We start from the raw sequence: 21,706 nt of genomic DNA, 5'->3' as shown, positions 1-21,706 counted from the left end.
TGAAAACAAATAAAATACAAAAGGTTACATTCATGTTACTGTAAGACAAAATATTAATTACAGGTAAGATCCATGCTGACAAAATTAATCTCACCTCTTACATAATAGCGCACACCAGCTCTGAAACAGCTCCTCCTCGAGATGAGAATCCAATCAAAGTATTTTCCATTAATAGAACACGAATGCATGGTAATAACTTACTACATTAAGAAAAATACAACATATAATAGAAATCATAAGCATTGTTTCTAGATTGTTTGAATGCATCTACCCTAATAATGGTCTTTAAGAGAAAAAATGACAGTATGCAAATCTTCCTGAATATTCACAAGCCCTTAGTACTATAATCAACTGTGAAGCTCTGTCAAGTTAATAACCCTATGACATGAATGCAATATGTTTAAGAAGTTCACTATGGTGTTTTTATTTAAATGATACGCTTCCCTTTTCCTGATATCCTCAATTACTTTCTAAAGAATTAAGTATAAACCACATCACTGAAAAATCTACTCTGAATGGAAAACATAAATTTAAAATAGATTAACTTTCAAATAAGAAACGAAAAAGCGGGGGAGGGAAGTCTAGGCTACTGTAGTTAAGGAAAAAAAAAAAATGAAATGCATGACACATAATTATAAATTAGCCATAACAGCCGGTAAGCATATGAAGATTCACAGATTAAAGTGAATTAAACAAAAGTTACCTAGAAATGGAAATTCTGACTCTACCTTATCCTCAAAATAGAAAAGGTGAACCTCAATATGAAAGACTGTATCTCCCCCTTCTTTATATAAAGTTATTTCCCTTAACTACTAATAATAGTATATGCTATAGGACACTTCCTACACCATTCAGTAATATAAACAGTCATATACCTAGAAATTCTAAAGGCTGATCTCTCCACTTCGTTCCCAGAGTAAAGGGTTGGAAAGGCCTTTGGAAGTGGCATACCTCTTACATTAAATGTTTTTATTATGAAATATAATAAACAGTAAAATATAATGTATGCAACTATTTACAATAGTTAAATACCCATTTAGTATGGGGAGTTGATATTAAATGGGTAAGAATTTCTTACTGGAGTGATGGAAACAGGATGCTGGTTGCACAACACTGTGAATGAAATTAATGCCACTCACTGAATTACACATCTAAAAATGATCAAAAAGGCAAACTGTTTATTAAATATATTTGATCATAATTTTAAAAATTACACATACACACACCCCTTTGTACCCACTAGCATCTTTGAAGCACCTTTCTGTGTGGCTCCCTTACTGCTCTCTAAGTAACTACTATCCACTCAGTTCATCATTCCCTTGTCTTTCTAGTCTTGCCACTAAACAACTTCCTGTTTAGTCTGCACAGCTTTTGGCTTTTTTATTTTTTGAGGCGGAGTCTCGCTCTGTTGCCCGGACTGGAGTGCAGTGGCCAGATCTCAGCTCACTGCAAGCTCCGCCTCCCGGGTTTACGCCATTCTCCTGCCTCAGCCTCCCGAGTAGCTGGGACTACAGGCGCCTGCCACCTCGCCCGGCTAGTTTTTTGTATTTTTTAGTAGAGACGGGGTTTCACCGTGTTAGCCAGGATGGTCTCGATCTCCTGACCTCGTGATCCGCCCGTCTCGGCCTCCCAAAGTGCTGGGATTACAGGCTTGAGCCACCGCGCCCGGCCCGGCTTTTTTTTTTTTAACATAACAGGAATTAACCTGTATGTATTCTTTCAGTTCTCCTTATTTGCTCATTATATTCAGGAGGTTCATTTGCTGCTGCTATGGCTGTATAATATTCTACTACATGACTAGATTACAGTTACTTATCCATTCTACTGTCCCTGGACATGCCAGGTGTTTCCAGTTTTACTATTATAAACAGTGTTGCAATAAACATCTCTGTAGAGAACAAGCAGAAGTGGCTCTAAGGAGCAGCACTGCTCGGTTACAGAGTATATTCCTCATCTGATCTTATTAGGAAATTCCATCTTGTTTCAAGAACTACTTTGGCTTCTCACCTTTACCAACATTTGATATTGTCTGCTTTTTTAAAAAAAAAATTATTTATGCATTTATTTACTTGAGAGAGAGGCTCTTGCTGTGCTACCCAGGCTGGAGTGCAGTGGCACCATCAAGGCTCACTGCAGCCTCAAACTCCTGGGCCCAAACCATCCTTCCGCCTTGGCCTCCCAGGTAGCTGGGACTACAGGCACATGCCACCATGTCTGGCTAATTTATTGTCTGCTTTTTAATGTTTGCCACACTGTGGCTGGGGGAGCAAGGGGGTATGACAGAAAGGTTTTATTGTTTCAATGGCCTTACTTTTTCTCCTTCCACATTTGTTGAGGTTTGGTTATGGTATTTTCTATATGTAATACTTTTTCTTAATATAATTTGATGCATCCATTATAAAGCATAACAGCATAATAAAATATTTGTGAATCTACCATCCACTTCAAAACAGTACCAAAACCGTGAATCTATTTATCTGCTCCTTCCCTATTCTATTCAATTGTGTTCTCACCTAGAAGTAACTATTCTGTTTTATGGAGACCATTCTCCTACCCTTTTAGTTTCATCACATGCAACCATGACTTAGAAACACACAGCTTGCTTTTTTGTAAAAATGAAACTACACTATTTATAAACTTCAAACCCTTGTGATGTTCATGGTATTGCTGTAACATGGTACTGTGAACATTCTGGAAAGACCTCCTGGTATGAATGTATTGGGTAGGCACTGGAGAAGTGCTGGCAAATTCACAAAAGAACACCAAATGATTTTCAAAATGCTACCTAATGACATCAGCAATGAGTTGAGTTGCTAATGACTCATCTCTATTACCTAGTATCATTAGACTCGATAAGGGCTCCTCTTGAGCTCCCAATTCACTTTCCTTTGAAGCCTACAGCACTAGAGAAGACTCCAAGGTAGTATTTGCTCCCTTACTCACCCAAATTATCTATTTTGAGCCAGGGCACAAAGACAAGCAGGGCAGATAAGCCTGCTCTTAAAATCTAGCAGAGAATATGACTGACTCCTTTAAGAATCATGTTCCTCTGATTGTAAGACAAAAGCATATACACTTTAGAGAATTCAGAAAGCATGAAAGGAACAAGAGTAAAATAAAAACTGAATCCCATCAGCATTAACTTTTAAAATGTGAATGTATTTACTTCTAGCCTTTCATCAGTGAGTTACTCCCAGGGACATCCACGCCTTCTCTCCAGGATGGCCATTTCACATACTCCCCTCAACCTGCAACATTTCTCTCTCATCCCACTCACAGCCCATTATGTCACTTTATATGGCGCTGTAAAAATAAAAGCCCTCCACAGGCCCCGATCACGTTTACACACCCACCAGCATCCACATCCAATCTGCTTCCCTTCTACAGTGGGAGGTGAGCAGTCCACACCAGGCCCTCTACCTGTGCACTGACCCCACCCACCTCACACATTCTTGGACATCACTCTAGCATGCACCTTCACTAATTTTCCCCTTCTCAAAAATCTTTTGAGTAGAGGTCTTGCTCTGTCACCCAGGCTAGAGTACACTGGTGTGATCATAGCTCACTGCAGCTTCAAAATGGGGTCAAGTGATCCTCCTGAATCAGCCTCCTGAGCAGGTGGGACTACAGGCACATGCCACCATGCCTAATTTTAAAACATTTTTTGTAGAGACAGGGTCTCACTATGTTCTCCAGGCTGGTCTTGAATTCCTGGCCTCAAAGGATCCTCCTGCTTCAGCCTCACAAGGCACTGAGATTACAGACATGAGCCACTATGCCTGGCCCCACCACATTTAAAGTAAAAGCCACAGTTCTTCCCATGGCTTATAAGGCCCTGAGTCATTTGGGCTGAGCTAATTCTCTGAAGACAGCTCCCGCCTCTCTCTGTCCACTCTCTATTCCAGTCATGTTCCTGTCTTGGGGTCATTTTACTTATTAATGTCTCTGTATGTGTGTGAAACACATGAGTTTACTTCTAGTCAACAAACCACACTAAAGAAAAGCTCATTTAAAGCTTTCAATTTAAAGGTAAATGGGTAAGCTGTTTCTAAAATTGCCTAGAAAAAAAAGGTTCTATAACCTCACTTAATATTGTTTGTCCATTCACAATCTCATTTTGAAAAAACAAAAAACAAAAAACACCATAGTTGGTCCAAATCATTTAAGGCACTAAATAAGAACACTTTTTTTTTTTTTTGAGACAGAATCTTGCTCTGTTGCCCAGGCTCGAGTGCAGTGGTGAGATCTCGGCTCACTGTAACCTCTGCCTCCTGGGTTCAAGTGATACTCCTGCCTCAGCCTCCCAAGTAGCTGGGATTACAGGCGTCAGCCACTGCGTTCAGCCGAATAAACACATTTATTCTTATTTTGTCCTTAGGACAACATGGAAAGCTCCGGGTGGGGGTTTGGGGAAGCAAAAATAAATGAGCTTTTATCCCAAAATTTTCTAATTTTTATTCCCCTGTAACTCTGGAACATGTTTCCTCCATAACTTTTTGGGTTTTAAGTATAACAAGCGTAAGTTTAGTGAAATTATATTAACATAATGAATAAATAAATAATAGACTTGTACTGATAAGCTTCTTACATGTGCTTGATAGAAAGATGTCATCACCAATTTTCTGCAGAGCACAATCCTGATTACAGTCATGCATCACTTAATAGGGGTACATTCTGAGAAATGTATCGTCAGACAATCCTATACATTATAGAGGGTACTTACACAAATCTAGATGGCACAGCCTACTGCACATCTAGGCTACATGGTATATAGCCCATCGCTCCTTAGCTACAAACCTGTATAGCATGTTACTGTACTAAATACTGTAGGCAATTGTTAACACAATGGTATTTGTGTATCTCAACATATCTAAACATAGAAAAGATACAGTAAAAATATGGTATTATAATCTTGTAGGACCACCACCATATACGTGGTCTGTCGCTGACTGAAATGTCAGTATGTGGCACGTAACTGGATAGGCACTCATCGGCATATACTGTGCTTATGTATCCTTTAAGAGCCAGCGTACTTGGCTGCTTTATTTTTATTATGATGTCTATGATACAGATTTGTTTTTAAAATGAACCTACCATTAGATAATCAATACTCATTTTGTATCTGTACTCTGATTTCTCCCCTAGGCAATATTCTTTGTACTCTACCTATTTTCATTTATCTGTCACTATTTCAAATGACAAAATTTTTAATGGTAATTCTCCTCTCCAAGTTATTACCCACACTAGTGTCTGAGTCACACTTTTTTTGACCCTGTCACCCAGGCTGGAGTGCAGTGGTGCCATCATAGCTCACTGCAGCCTCAAACTCCTGGACTCCAGTCATCCTCCCACCTCAGCCTCCTGAATAACTGGGACTGCAAGTGCAAGCCACCGTGCCCGGCCTAAGTCTAACTTTTCAAATTATGTACTAAGGAAAGCTTTCAACAGCCAGGTCCAAACTACTTATGTGTAATTTACTGATAAAAGATAACATCAAATAAAGGCAAAATACAGTATACATATTCCTTCTCTTTAAACAACCAGCCCCAGAACTCTTGAACAGAGAAAGAGTCGTATAGTCTGAAAAGTTCATTCTAAAAAAAAAAAAAACCAAAATGGCAATGAGTTTGATTTTCTTATCAACAGCAAGTTCTATTAATTCTGAAATACTCTCCTTATGGAGTATTTGAGACTATCTCTAAATCTGCCTTATAATAAAATTTAAATAAAGGCATCTAGAAACTAAAGAGTAATGTCATGTAAGGATACAGCCATGTAACACTGGAAGGGCAAACCGATGAACCTGAAATGAAGATACATATTTAGAACAAATACACTTCAAAAATAAATGAGCATTATATAAAAATATGTACACATAGGGAGGTAATATACAAACATAATAAGGTAGTAAACTTATGGGTAACATAATTTTTAAAAAATTTCTTTAATGTAACATTAAGTATGCATTACAATCATTTGAGCTTGAATATTCACAGATTTTGGAACACTAATAAAGCTACATGAAGTTACAGAATGTTTACCTCCTTTTCAGTCTTTGCCTACAACTTCACTCCTCCAGGGAAAAGATATCCCATGCTAATTGTTTGCAGCTCAAACTACTTTTCCAAAAAAAGCATAGCAAATGACAAGAAATAAAGTAATTAGAGACATCTATTTACCTAGATTCAGTAATATATCATGTTTCCCTAGCTGGGCCTCCCTGTTTACACCTCGCATGTGCAGACAAAGGACAGAAGAAGGTGGTGCCTGTGCATGCCTCTCCTGGGTGACTGAAGGGAGTTTCATCCCCAAAGGAAGACAAAAACAGAGCTCTCCCCTTGGCCAGGGAACTTGGCTCTGGCCCCTCATTTCTTCATTATCCATGTACCAAGACCCACTGTATCTCTCTTAGACAAAGCAATGTATTTTTACTTAAGGTTTCTATAGAAGATCAGAGTAAAATAATTAGGCTTCTTCAACCTAGAATGATGTGCCAGGGTAGACCTGATCCAAGTTTGTAAGTTACAAAGTTAAATTAGATTTGTTTCTCAAAATTCTTGGTGATTAGGAAGTCACTTTATAACATGCATTGAATTAAAGCTTGGACTGCAACGATTAAGCAGATTTTACTTAGTGTACATTACCTCTGGCTGTGCAGAAAGTTCTCTTAGAAGATGACCATTCCATACAAACCGTTGATCTGCCTGAGAGAAGTTTTAAAATTTAATAAAATATCTCCTGCCAAGCTTACTTTCTAAAGAAAGAAAACGACACCAACCAATGTCTTCTTTGACAGGTCTCAAACAAAATACATCTCCCCCTCAAATCTGTACCTCCTGTGGACATTCCTGTCTCATTGTCTCAGGCCAGACAGAAACTTGGGAGGAGTCTTAGGGTATTTCTTTCCCTTTCATTTAATTTTCAAGTACTAAATCTTCTTCAAAATCCACCTTTTTTACATTTCTACTTCCACTATCCTTGACCAACATTTGACTCCAGCCTAACTACTAACACAGCTTCCCTTGTCTCCAGTTTAGGCATTAGCCCTCCCCACCCATTTTTCCACAATACTGCCAGTAGGAATTCTCTAACACATCCTGTCTCCTATCTGCTCAAAATTCTTCAACGACTCTGTCATCTAAAGAACCAAATCTCTGCATGGCCTAATCAGTCCTAAGATCTGGCAGTCCCTAATTAACTCTCTGATCTCATCTCTGGCCACTCTGACTTTCATAAATACAGAAGCAGCTCCCTCAACAATCTATATTTAACGGACCCTACTTAGGGACAGGCGTGGTGGCTCATGCCTGTAATCCTAGCACTCTGAGAGGCCAAGGCAGGCGAATCACTTGAGACTTAGGAGTTCGAGACCAGCCTAGCCAACATGGCAAAACCCTTTCTCTACTAAAAATACAAAAATTAGTCAGATGTGTTGGCACATGTCTGTAGTCCCAGTTACTTGGGGAGGCTAAGGCACAAGAATTGCTTGAACCTCGGAGGTGGAGGCTGCAATGAGCCAAGATTGCACCACTGCACTCCAGGCTAGGCGACACAGCAAGATTCTTGTCTCAAAAAAGAAAAAACAAACAAAATAATTGACACTACTCAGATTAATCAATTCTATTTATGAAGCATACCAAATGAACTACCCACAACCCCAACTCTAAAAGTCACAGGGAATGGTTTTTGCACTTGGCCACAACCAGCTGAATCGCACTTCCTGAGATTCAAATGTGTGTTCCCGAGTGGTCTGTGCCAGTCATACTTATTATTTCATTATATAGTTTAACTATTTTATAAATCAATAAAATAAGACTAAAAACAGACTGCTGTTTCTATAAAGTTAAATGATTTGGAATATAACTTGGTAAGAGGCAAGTTGCTAAAACAAAACTGCTGTTGAATTAGAGTGGGAGCGGCAACTAAAAATATATAAAAGAACACAGTAAAAATGTACAGGATTCTGCATACAGATTTCTCTGTAAGTGTCAAAGTCTTTAAAGTGGCCCAAATGGGAAAGCCTTATGGATGTAATTTACACAGGGAAGACAATTCAGAATCAAGGAACCAAAAACAAAGAAAATCCTATGGCCGTACATAAAAACATTGACCAATGTAAAACTTTCTGTTTTAAGTTAAAATATTTAGGGTATATATGTTCCATTGATCACTTTTATGATTCCCAAGTTAAAAAAACATTAACTTTTTTTTTTTAAGACAGTCTCGCTGTTGCCTTGGCTGGAGTACAGTGGCGTGATGACAGCTCACCGCGGCCTCTATCTCAAGCAATCCTCCCACCTCAGCCTCCTGAGTAGCAGGGATTACAGGTGTGTGCCGCCACACCTGTTTAATTTTTAAATTTTTTGTAGAGATGTGGTCTCCCTATGTTGCCCAGGTTGGTCCTGAACTCCTGGACTCAAACTATCCTTCTGCCTCGGCCATCTAAAGTGTTGGGATTACAGGTATGAACCACCACCTTGGCTGACTTTCTGATTAGCTGACAAAAAGTTCCCAACTCATCCAACAGATGAGATGGCTTTTTCTTCAGCTTAGCCTCTACCACCAACTCTGCCTGGAACCCTCCCTGGCCCACTGTCACCTGACAAACAAATCTTCATCAAGTCTCAGCTCAAAAGTTATCTTTCTGTGTAAAGTTAATGTCCTCTGTAGATACCTTTCTTTATAAAGTTGTCGCTGACAACCCCAGGCAAAGACCCTCATTCCTTCAGGATCCCACCTCACTTTGGTACATACCTTCATTATAGCAACCATTCTTTGACTACCACTTCCCTGGCGGTCTGTAGGCTCCCATAAGACAGGGTCCACAGCTTAATTCTGGGTCCCCAGGGGCTAGTATAGTGCCTGGTACATGGCTGACGTTGTAGAGATGTTTCACAAACAAATGGAGAATGTAGCAACTGCTTTTAAAAGCAAGTCTCTTTGTAGTTAAAAGCCAAGTTTCTTGAATGCTTAGCCTGCATCTAAACTTCCATCTAAGGCTACATACAATTTTACTAAATTAGAGTGTAAAATCTTACCCAAAAAAGCCAGTCAACTAAAATATTAATTTAGGTTGAACTGTAAGAAATAACCATTTTTATTGATTAAAAATGGGCAATTACTGACAATTTCACATGTCCAACCTAATAGGTAACATGGAAGGACCTTTTAAATTCTGTCTTCTCATTAAACACATCTAAGGTGTGTCAAAAAAATTAAGGCAGCAATTATCCAGGTTCCTGAACAAAAGAAACTTTAAGTTGAGATCATTTGAAACCTAATTTTAAAGATACACTCTATATTAAAAAAAAAAAAAAAAAAAAGCAGATTGGGCAGGCACGGTGGCTCACGCCTGTAATCCCAGCACTTTGGGAGGATGAGGTGGGTGAATCACTTGCGGCCAGGAGTTCGAGACCAGCCTGGGCAACATGGCAAAACCCCATCTCTATTAAAAACACTAAAAATTATCCAAGCGTGTTAGTACACGCCTGTAATTCCAGCTACTTATGAGGCTGAGACACAAGAATCACTTGAACCCAGGAGGCAGAGGTTGTAGTGAGCTGAGATCGCACCACTGCACTCCAGCCTAGGTGACAGAGCGAGACTCTGACTCAAAGAAAAAAAAAAAAGCAAAATAAAAAAAACCTTTAAAAGGACATTTTCCAAATTCTTAGTGACTTTTGTTACATTTTTATTTGTTTATTTTTTTTTTTATTTTTTATTTTATTATACTTTAAGTTCTAGGGTACATGTGCATAACGTGCAGGTTTGTTACATATATATACTTGTGCCATGCTGGTGTGCTGCACCCATCAATTCGTCAGCACCCATCAATTCATCATTTATATCATGTATAACTCCCAATGCAATCCCTCCCCCCTCCCCCCTCCCCATTATAGGCCCCAGTGTGTGATGTTCCCCTTCCCGAGTCCAACTGATCTCATTGTTCAGTTCCCACCTATGAGTGAGAACATGCGGTGTTTGGTTTTCTGTTCTTGTGATAGTTTGCTAAGAATGATGGTTTCCAGCTGCATCCATGTCCCTACAAAGGACGCAAACTCATCCTTTTTTATGGCTGCATAGTATTCCATGGTGTATATGTGCCACATTTTCTGTTACATTTTTAGTTATAAAAATTATAAATAACCATCACTACAGAAGTATCAACTATTAGAATATGAATTTTATAAGCCTAATTACACTGCTAATGTAACTGCTGCACTACCGAACACTGAGAGTTGAGAGTTAAGAAATTACAAATGAATGCAATGCTAGTTTGAAGATTTTACATGTGAGAGTTAGCACTTGGTAGCCTTGTAATAGTTATGCAAAATACAAATTCTGAAAGATTTTCCTCTAATAACTTGTGTGTTTATACAAAGATTTCTGAATATTGAGAACCAGTGGTTCTCAATTCTGACTGTATACATACACAGATTCAAGGACTCTCACGCTGGGATTGTGATGTATATTTAAAATAGGGTATATTTTCAAAGCCTCATACATGTTTCTAACATATAGCCAGGACTGAGAAAAATCAATATAAATTTTTATGCATGAAACAGAGACATGTCTGTTTTAAAATACTAAAAATAAAAATAACTGAAGATCAAGCTTACCCTTTCCAAAAGACTCATTTCTTGGAATTCTGGACTAGTGTTGGATAGCCGCTGCAAAGTATGGGTCAAATCATATGTTGTTGAAAAGTAAAATCCATCCACATTCAAGACATGGTTTAGCATCGCTAGGAAGGTTTTATTATCTTGTAACTGTAAACAAAGAAAAATCAGTACAGCTCATAATTGAAAAGGAATCTGTCAGCATGAGAAAAGAATACAAATTAAATCCTGTTAAGTCCAGTCTCATTAAAGACTACTGGCACAATGACTGAGCCAGTAAGGGGGATGCTCGCCATTTCCCTGGGATGTAGGACAGTTCCTGACACACAGAAGATACTCAGTAAACACTGTAGGGTACTATTAGGTAACTTGATTAGGTAGGACTTCTCCCCTTTGCATCCTTTACAAACTTTATTCTAAAGGGCAGAAGAGTGGTTTTAACAAAACATCACCTTCGGTTATGATCTACTATGTGCCGGTTATTTTCCTAGGACTCTCTTTAATCTTCACAACAGCCCTGCTAAGTTAGCATAGCTATCTTCATTTGACAAATAAAACACATACATTTATGAGGGGCCCAATAACGCACATAACAAGATACTAACATAATCCTCATTCTCAAGAAACGTTCCCTGATTTGGGATGGATGAGAAGTAAAATGGAATTCTTTTTCTTTAAAACAGAGATTAAAAAGTCCAGTAAAAGCAATATTTATCTTTATTCTTGGAAAGCCATTTTAACTAGCTTTCCCAATGAATACCAATATTGACATTTGGTTTTATCCTTGTTTTAAAAAGCAATTGTTAATGTTTAGTAACGTTTAACCATTACTAAATGATTAACTTGTTAATCTACATGTTACAAATCTACATATACAAAATTTTTTATTTGTGCTCAGACATGTTTTTAAAATTAGCTACACAGCTTGACAACAAAGAATAACAATCAAGAAGAAACTGTCTAAGTAAATATGACTGGTCTATTAAATAAATACAGCCATTTTTATTTTTTAAAAATATGCCTAGTAGAGAATGAATATATTGATATATATTTCTATATATATACAATAAAAAAGAAATTCTAAAGTATAAAAAGCATATCTTGTAGTTTTACTTAGTTAGGCAGTGCTATAATTTTATTTTTTAAAATATTTATCCTAAGTTATACGTTTTAATACATTTTCTTCTAGAAACAAACATTCTTATAAATTGTGTGTAAAAATATAACGTAAAATTTTTAAATAGCAAACACATAACTAAAATTACATTAAGAAAACAATCACTCTCAATAGGTATATTTCTAAACAATGTTGACTTTAAAAAGTAAGAGTCAAAGAATCAGAACAGGGCAATGCCATTCATGAGCAAAAACAGATCCTGTTTAAACATGAATACAGGCAGTCTTTACTTTGTAAAGTGGGACTGTAAAAATTACCATGTGATTTTAATCTTAATAATCTTAAGCTATCTTAACAGTCAACTGTAAAAACTATGATTGTTTCATGACCTTTAAAAATTTTTTTGTCAAAACATTAAAAACTCTATTGTAAGTTATATTTACTTATATAGTTATAAGTTGTAGACATTAACTTGTAAGTTACATATATAGCAAATTATTATAAGTATAAAGAAATGAATAAATTGTAAAACTAATATTTAGCACACTGTAAAACATCAGAAACACTGAGAATAAAAAAATTTTCTTTGTAAAAAAACTTATCAAGAGACTTGAACAGTGCTTGCCTTCTTCTTGTCATATAAATTAAGATACAGAATATCTCTTCTATCCCTGGTGAACTGTCACACACCTTCCTAAGTCTAAACCAACTTCTGACATTTTATCCTTTGCACTTTCAACGTTGGGAAATATCTCCAAGGTTTCCTTTAATGAGAAGTCTGTTGCAGGCGTCACTTCCTCTGAGATACTGTCATCCTTTTCGTCACAGTCACTCCATCATTAATGCCGGTCAGTTCGCCTGCACTAGGACCTCTGGCTGCATACCTACAGTCCCTTGAATGGTGATAGTGTCAGCATTCCCATGGTCAGCTACTTCTTCTATGCTCCATTTATGTTCAATTTCAATTTCTCTTCCAGAATTGTTGTTTTTTGTCTTTTGCACCTTCATCTTTGGTGGGCTAATTCTTCAGTTAATAAACTGTAGTAACTGAAATTTAAGCCATGTTGCTTGGGGATTGGTGTTAACTAAACCATGGTTACTGAAATCTGTGCATACAGGAATAGTGCAAAAGGAAAATTGCCTGAAAGAATATATACACATTTCATAAACACACATACACACTTACATTCACAAGTGGTAAAAATAGAGAAAACCTCTCTGGGAAAGAAGAGAATGAGTTAAGAGGAGTAGAACTTCAAAGGTATTTGTAATTTATTTCTTTACAAAGAGGATATGAAGTTAAATCTGGTGTTGAGTACATGTGCATTTCTGTTTTCCCTTTTCTCTCCATATGACATTTCATAATTTAAGAATTGAATCAGCCGGGCGCGGTGGCTCACGCCTGTAATCCCAGTACTTTGGGAGGCCGAGGCGGGCGGATCACGAGGTCAGGAGATGGAGACCATCCCGGCTAACAAGGTGAAACCCCGTCTCTACTAAAAACACAAAAATTAGTCAGGTGTGGCGGCAGGCGCCTGTAGTCCCAGCTACTCGGGAGGCTGAGGCAGGAGAATGGCGTGAACCCAGGAGGCAGAGCTTGCAGTGAGCCGAGATCGCGCCACTGCACTCCAGCCTAGGCTACACTCCATCTCAAAAAAAAAAAAAAAGAATCTTAAAAAAACAAACAAACAAGAGCAACAAATGATTTAAAAAATATTTATTATGCCTAGGTAGAAAAGTAGGTAGAGTGACCTTACTCTATAGGTTGTTAAAATAATTACAGCATCTATTCCACAACACCCTCACCCTCCTCTACTCAGCCTATGCTACTTCTTTGGGCTCTGCAATTAGTGACAATTTCCAGTTCTTACCTGAATATCAGTTAAGTGCAACATTGTCTTCTTATAAGAAAGGACATCAAAATCTGTTGCTTTCCAGATTACATGATTGAAAAATTCACCTACTTTTGTCTTTTTAGTAATGACTATAAGATAATTACCTGCAAAAAGCAAGCCAAACACACATAATTATAAAAACAGTAACTATAAAGGTAGAAATAGGAGTCCTTATTGTTTAACTTTAAAGGCTAGTAGAATGAGACTGTATTGTGCCACTCAGATAAAAGGCCAATTTTTAAAGCAACCTTACAATTTATGAATAGAAAGGCCAGCATATTATTTAGAACAATCCTTACTGAAAGGTCACGTTTTTCTCAAAAAAGATAAAAGCAAAAGCTTTTCATAAACAAAGGATTTGTCTTAGTAAATGGAAAGTAGAGACAGAAAATACTTCTTTTTCTCTCTTTCATCAACCCCAAGGGATACAGGCCTCTGCTAATCATTTCCTAGCAGGCAGTTCAAAGCATCAGGTCACAAGATCTGACACTACAGGGCAATGTCCCTTCCACACCACTCCTATGTCCTTCATGTCACTCTAAATGGTAGAGAAATGTGCTGGGGCAGTACAACTAACTGGCTGCTGCAATATTACAAGGATGAGTGGTCAGGAATCAAGGAGTCATCACAACATCATGCACAATATACCAATCCTGACCTTGCCACCTCCTCACCCCACAAATATATAAAACAGAGTAACCCTTTCCTACTGAATTAATTCTTCAGGTGTGTTCAACACTCTACCCACAAGTGCCCTCTCTGAAAGTTTTCCCATGTACATGTCTCTCCTGGAACTTGTCACACTGTACTGCAGTAGTTTACTACTTACACGCCTCTCTCACTAGACTGTGAACTGCAGGGCAAAATGGACTTTCATCCTTTATAACTCAGCATCTAGCATGGTGCCTGAAACAACAGGAACTTCAAACAAGCTCAATGAAATTAAATCTAAACAAAAATCACCTTCTTAACAATTCAGAACATTTGCTAACATACACTATGTCCTATTAGTACAGGACTGAAGGTGTAGAATACCCTGGTCCACTGATGCATTAAAAATTTTATTTACAGGCTGGGCATGGTGGCTCCTGCCTGTAATCCCAACACTTTGGGAGGCTGAGGCGGGTGGATCACCTGAGGTCAGGAGTTCAAGACCAGCCTGACCAACATGCTGGAACACCGTCTCTACTAAAAATACAAAAAACTAGCTGGGTGTGGTGGCAGACATCTGTAATCCCAGCTACTCAAGAGGCTGAGGCAGGAGAATTGCTTGAACCCGCGAGGTGGAGGTTGCAGCGAGCCGAGATTGTGCCACTGCACTCTAGCCTGGGCGACAAGAGTAAAACTCCATCTCAAAAAAAAAAAAAGTTTATTTATATACTCTATTTGCAAAAACAATCTAGTTAAGGATTTCAACTGTAACCGAAACACAACGAAATACAAAACTTTTTTTTAAATAACAGAACCTCATGCTGATAAATTTTACCATTTGGGGAGTATTTCTTTTAAAAATTAATGACAAATACTTAACCAAGAGATTTACTGCTTAAAGCATGACACAAAGTATTACTTCATCGTACACTCACTCTAATATTGTCAATTTAACTACCTGGTTTAATTACCTTCTTTGTCCATCTTAGCTTATTTTCTCTTACCTGCCACCAGATGGATTGTGCCCAGTATACCAAATATTGGTCTTGTGACAGCTGAAGGAGGAACATCTTTCTTGACTTTAAAAGAAACGAAAGAAAGAAAAATCACGTACAAAAAGCTCACCAACAGAAACAGAAATTTAGTTTGATTTCAATAGTTACTTTGACTAAATCAATTTGCATGATTTGTTCTAAGAAAAGTAACATTTCTTAACTTAAATGCACTACTGATAGAGCTGTAAGTTACGTAAACTGGAGTGTAACAGCAATAAAACTGTGGTAACTCCTAGAATATATGTTAGGATTTTTCATGGAAGAAAAAATAGTCCCGTTAGGAATGCCATGGTCTGCATTCCCCATGGTGAAAAGAAACTGGCTAAGAAACTGTCAGCAAGTCAGTCCCTCATCAGCACTGGCTTTGTGTGGAAGTATTTTATCATGTGTCTTACTGATGACTGTTCGGCATCATCATCTTTACATTCAAACTATTCATGACCTTTAGCTTTTCAGTCTATGCAAATGGGTCTGCAATCTCTACCTACAAATAAAATGTTACTGAAAGATCAAGAATAACTGAAAATACACCCACATAAAGCTCTTGTAAGACACTAGGTTGTATCAACGCGGTATAAAGATTAGTATAATTTAAACTTTAGGAGAAGTGTACTAACACTGGTTAAAACCAATCAGCTATCTTGAGAGATCCCAAGCCACCAAGCAACAGACAAATAGGAAATATCAAATTATCAAACTAAAACAGAGCTCTAATTCCATTTGATCAAAGACAAACTTTATATAGTATCTACCAGAATTATCACATAATCAAAAAAACAAATTTTATAGCCATACTTTTCTTACACCCCATTATCTCACGTAATATATTTTCATATTTCGCTTCACCCACTCAAAGGCTATTTACTGAACGCCTACTCTATGGTTATTCAAATATTATACTTTAAGTAAAAAATAAATATAGAACTCTGGAGGTGAATTAGAATCTTTCAACAAACGAAATATGAAATTCCAAATGTGTTATCACTTGGTACATTAATTTGCCACCAAAATTATTTCGTATTTATCTACTCAGAAGTGAGGGTATTCCACAAAAGTGAAAAAAAGAGTTTGCTTTTCACATCCCAGAAAAGCAAAACCAAAGTATAACTGGATAGGTAGATAACACTTAGAAACATATTTTGCCTAAGAACACCTACAAGTTTTAGTCAGTGATGGATATTTTATTTTTCATTTATTAAATTTCCTCATAGTCATGAAAGTTTTCAAAACAAAAACAAAAGCAGCTGTTAAAATTCCATACTCTTAAAGCTGAAACAACTTTTTCACTCTCAAATATCTTAAATTTTACAGCTAGAAAGAAGCTTAGCTATCTAAGCCAATCCTGTTAAAATACAGCTAGGGGAAAAAATAAATAAATATTATGTTTTTAAATCCTTACAGACAGTAAAATGCTACCTAAAATTTTCAAGATCATTTCTCCTTTTCACAAAAAAGGAGATAGCATAAAACTAATGCACAAAAATTACAGGCTGGTGCAAAAGTAATTGCGGTTTTTGCCATTACTTTTCATGTATAGTAATGGGTATACCATTACATTCAAATGAGGTAGCAAGAATAAAAATTTTAGTAAGAATGCACTTAGAGATCCACACACTGACGCACCTCTGAGTGATGTTTTTTAACTATTGTAATTTATGTATGAAATTTTTCTCCCTAAACTTCTAAATCTGGCTGTAAAATACCTGCAAGGGTAACCTCTGTGGACACACGGTCAATGGTAAGTACGTCATCTGCTCCATCATCACAAGCTTCCACATAAAATTTTTCAGGTGTCATATGCCTAAGAAGAAATGTAAAACATAACTAAACCAAATGAAACGAAGACTTCTAAAAAACTACTTATTATAACAATTACAGAGTATAAATTTGACATCATTTTCCCAGCTTCTAAATGGATGAAGCTGTTAAGTATGCTATCCTTATGAGTTCACTGCAATTCTTCTCACTTGTATATTTGATGCTGACAAGGTTTTGATTTGCTATGAAACTATCAATTTAATGTATACAAAAAAATCATAATCAAATCTAGTTCATTACATTCAACAGGGTACAGAAGGCAATGTAGCACAGTAGGAACAGAGCCTACAGAACCAGACTACCAGTAGTCTGACCTCAGGCAAGTTACTCATTCTCTCTGATCCTCTTATTCCCTTTCTGTAAAATAACAGTAATACCAGATTCATCACGCAGCAACGTGTGAATTAAATGAGCTAATCTCTGGTAAGTACTTTGAACATTTGATGCGTAGTAAGCAAGAGGTATTAGCTAAAAGTAATAAGAAATGCATTTTAAATAAAATATTTCCAGGAAATTTTAAAAAATAAATTAACATTCAGGTCGGGTGTTTTTTTAGAAACCCATATATATGTTCCTGAAAAAAACTTCTCATTCTGCAAAATAAAAAATAAAGGAGGCAGAAATACGGTTAAGAGAGACTACTTAAAATTTATGCAACTTTGGGCCGGGCGCGGTGGCTCAAGCCTGTAATCCCAGCACTTTGGGAGGCCGAGACGGGCGGATCACGAGGTCAGGAGATCGAGACCATCCTGGCGAACACGGTGAAACCCCGTCTCTACTAAAAATACAAAAACTAGCCGGGCGAGGCGGCGGGCGCCTGTAGTCCCAGCTACTCGGGAGGCTGAGGCAGGAGAATGGCGTAAACCCGGGAGGCGGAGCTTGCAGTGAGCTGAGATCCGGCCACTGCACTCCAGTCCGGGCGACAGAGCGAGACTCCGCCTCAAAAAAAAAAAAAAAAAAAAAAAAATTTATGCAACTTTGTAATTAGAGTCTAACAAAAACAACAGGTGGTTTCTCAAGAAACAAATAGTTTAGGCAAGCAACTCAGCATGGTGAGGGACTGACTCAGGATATACAAAATATTAACAGAATAAAGTAAAACTGCGTTTTAGTTTGCAGGCACTAAAACGATGCAGACTGAAGTAGAACTCCAAGCCACTGACTGAGACTGTTGTTTTAAGGTAGGCACAGGAGAAGATACAACTTTTCAGAAGCTGAGCAAGGCTGGGGAGGCAGGCTGAGTCCAAGAACTATTTCTTTTTCCAGAAACTAATCTTTATTGTTCACAAACCAGACTTAAAAGAATTTCTATCTGTTCTATCTGTGCAGCAGCCAACCTGAGGGCTTTTTCCTTTCCTTTTCAATTCTACTCCCACTTGCCTATGAAAAATCTCATTCAAACCCACACAACCATCATGGACATCATTTTCTATTTACCAATTGTGTATAAGCTATTTGGCATTATAGAAAAATGTCCTGCAGCAAAACAAACTCTTGTTGACTGTTTTTTACTGTAAGTTCTCTGAAAATAATCAATCCTTAATTATCCAAATAAAACTTACAACCTTCTATGGTTCATCTGTAACTAAAACTAACTAAATATTAGGTTAGTTTCCTTCATTTGGGGGGATATGCTAAGTGAAGGAAAATCAGTACAACAAAGAAAGTAAATCTGCTTCAAATACAGAAATCTTCAATTTAACCTGAATGCAACAGTTCATTCCTTTTTATTACTGAAATAGCATTCCATTGTACAGATACATCGTAATTTGTTGATCCATTCATTTGTTGATGGCTATTTGGTAACTTTGGCTTTGGGTTACTATGAATAAAGAAAAGATTCTAGGAACATTCTTGTATAAAAGTCTTAAGGCAGATGTTCATTTCTCTTGGTTAACTCCCTAGAAGTGGAACAGCTGGATCATATGGCACATATATGTTTAACTTGTGCAGGAAGGGAGAAGAGCGAGGGATTACAGGCATGAGGAAACGTTTCAGGGTAACGGATACGTTCACTATTGTAATATTGGCAATGGTTCCATGGGTGTAAAAATGTCAAAATTTATCAAACTGTACACTTCCCTTTTCCATGTGTGTAGTTTATTGTATGTCAACTAAACTTCAATAAAGCTATAAAAAGAAAACAAAGTGAGAGGTCCTAAAACCAAAGAAATATAAAGAACTTCCAGACATGTTGTCTTAAGCCATTTTTTTAAAATCCACTATTTCAGTCCATATCTACAGAAGATGTTTTATGGAGGCACAAGTTGCATTCCAAGTGTAAGTCATTAACATTGACCAAAAGGCTACCTCGTGCTAAGCATTACGCAAGCACTAGGGGCTATGCGGCAGGTGATGAATACATTCCAGGGAAAGCTGAGCCAGGAATTTCAGTGGTTGGTTTGGGGACTGACTGATGGTAGGCACAGAATTGGGATTCAAACTAGTTTTGTAAAAGTCTAAAGGCTGTAATTTTTTTTTTCACCATACTGTATTACTAGAATTTGAAGACATCAGCCTTTGGTAGACTGGCACAGATACATTGTTGTGTTCAAAATTGACCCTGGTTAGTAAAAAACAAAAACCTAAATGTTTTGAAAACCCTGGTTTAATAAAATTTAAAGACTTTCCATTTAAAATAATTTTTTAAAGTTTTGTCACCTCAAGACCCAAACACTAAGGTATCTAAAAATTTCATTTGAGGAAAGGATTTCATTCCGCTGCCATTCTCAGCCTTCTCTTCATTAAAAAGAGACAGAGGCTGGGCGCAGTGGCTCACACCTGTAATCCCACCACTTGGGAGGCCCAGGCACGTGGATCATTTAAGGTCAGGAGTTCGAGACCAGCCTGGCCAACATGGCGAAACCTCATCTCTAGTAAAAATACAAAAATTAGCTGGCCGTGGTGGTGCATGCCTATAGTCCCAGCTACTGGGGAGGCTGAGGCATGAGAATCGCTTAAGCCGAGGAGGCAGAGGTTGCAGTGAGCCGAGAGCTCACCACTGCACTCCAGCCTGGGCAACAGAGTGAGACTCTGCCTCAAAAAAGTAAAATACAATAAAAAGAGATAGAACTGGTAAGTGAGGGTGGATGATAGAACTCATATAATATGCTCAGCACTAAGAGGGGACTCCATGAAATAAAGGCATTATTAATATTTTACTAAATGGTTTCACACCACTGAGTTTTAATACTGTTTTTTTTACACTTCCATCGCCTTTAGTGTCTTGACAAAGCCATCACCACTGCTCCTATTTGGCTGCTTTACTTTTACATCTAGGACAAACTAACAAGTTTCAGAAAAGGTCTCAGGAAGGTGACACAGTTTTGACCACAGAGTAAAGTCCATGGGCTTTATTACATACATTTTCTTCATAATACTCAGAGGTCTACGTCTTTTAAGTTCACAGCTGTATTGTGGGGGAAAGAGTTGCCATAATTTATTTCTCCAGATAAAGGGTGTGTTACCTCTTCAACAACTAATGCTATTTTTAACATAAAAAGATTATTATTCACCAAGCTCAGAAATAAAATTCCTCCACTTTTTTATATTAGGCATAAACCACGAAGCTTGCATCTAAATAAATAGTCAAAAGAGAAATGCATATTGCATGCCCTCAATAGCTCACCCTTCCTACACTCTGACCACCTGTATTTACATAAATGCATTTAAACTCTCCTCACCTGTAAGACCTTTAAAATGAAAATTATTTGGACAAAAATCAATGAACTGAAGAGTCACACTTGTTTCCACATACAAGTTTGGAGGTATAACTTAATAGGCACATTTCAGTCAGCAATAAAGTATTTATTATAAAATCAGTTGTTTATAAGAGCACAAAAGTCAAACACACACACAGAAAAAAACTATCTCCATTGTAAGCAATTAAAAGTTTTTCTCAGCCGAGCATGGTGGCTCACGCCTGTAATCCCAGCGCTTTAGGAGGTGGAGGTGGGCAGATCATTTGAGGTGAGGGGTTTGAGACCAGCCTGGCCGACACGGTGTAACCCTGTCTCTACCAAAAATATAAAAATTAGTCAGGCGTGGTGGCGCACGCCTGTAATCCCCACTAAGGCTGAGGCAGGAGAATTGCTTGAACATGGGAAATGGAGGCGACAGTGAGCCAAGATCATGCCATTGCACCCCAGCCTGGGCGACAGAGTGAGAGACTCCGTCTCAAAAAAAAAGTCAAGCAAATAAAAAGAAGCAAGGCATTTTTTAATTCTAGGAAAAACAAAACATTTTTATAAAGAAATATAATTACGATATACCATGAGGCTTAATTTGAACAACAGCTACACATAAACCACAGCCCAGCCTAATATGAGCATTTTTATAGATATGGAGTAAAATACCAGAAGTTGCTTAAAAAAGTAGATGCCTCTGTTATTACAAGCTTTGTATATTACTTATTTTTAAACCACATACGTAAGATTGAAATAAAAATAAGTTTTAAAAAATGTATTATAGGCCAGGCACGGAGACTCACGCCTCTAATCCCAGCACTTTCAGAGGCCGAGGCGCGTGGATCACAAGGTCAGGAAATCGAGA

General features: G+C 37.6%; 1 protein-coding gene across 6 annotated transcripts in view; it reads right to left on the bottom strand.

Annotated features, from left to right (window-relative positions):
- The window catches only part of SACM1L (SAC1 like phosphatidylinositide phosphatase), a 64,795-nt gene that overhangs the window by 34,838 nt on the left and 8,251 nt on the right, over window positions 1–21,706 (bottom strand). For 3 of the 6 annotated variants that reach the window (XM_033204569.1, XM_033204552.1, XM_033204561.1), the window contains 6 exons: window positions 17,041–17,138; window positions 15,287–15,361; window positions 10,620–10,769; window positions 6,645–6,704; window positions 5,770–5,803; window positions 95–196 (listed from right to left, as the gene is read on the bottom strand). In XM_033204569.1, coding sequence (XP_033060460.1) covers window positions 95–196; window positions 5,770–5,803; window positions 6,645–6,704; window positions 10,620–10,769; window positions 15,287–15,361; window positions 17,041–17,115 — 496 coding nt within the window. In that variant the 5' untranslated portion in view covers window positions 17,116–17,138. Of the gene's footprint in view, window positions 1–94; window positions 197–5,769; window positions 5,804–6,644; window positions 6,705–10,619; window positions 10,770–13,607; window positions 13,736–15,286; window positions 15,362–17,040; window positions 17,139–21,706 lie in introns of all 6 variants that reach the window. The other 3 variants (XM_033204537.1, XM_033204544.1, XM_033204580.1) reach the window with 2 other exon arrangements.

Source organism: Trachypithecus francoisi, unplaced genomic scaffold, assembly GCF_009764315.1.
Source record: "Trachypithecus francoisi isolate TF-2019V2 unplaced genomic scaffold, Tfra_2.0 Lachesis_group0, whole genome shotgun sequence".
NCBI lineage: Eukaryota > Metazoa > Chordata > Mammalia > Primates > Cercopithecidae > Trachypithecus > Trachypithecus francoisi.
This window is presented reverse-complemented; position numbering and strand designations above follow the sequence as displayed.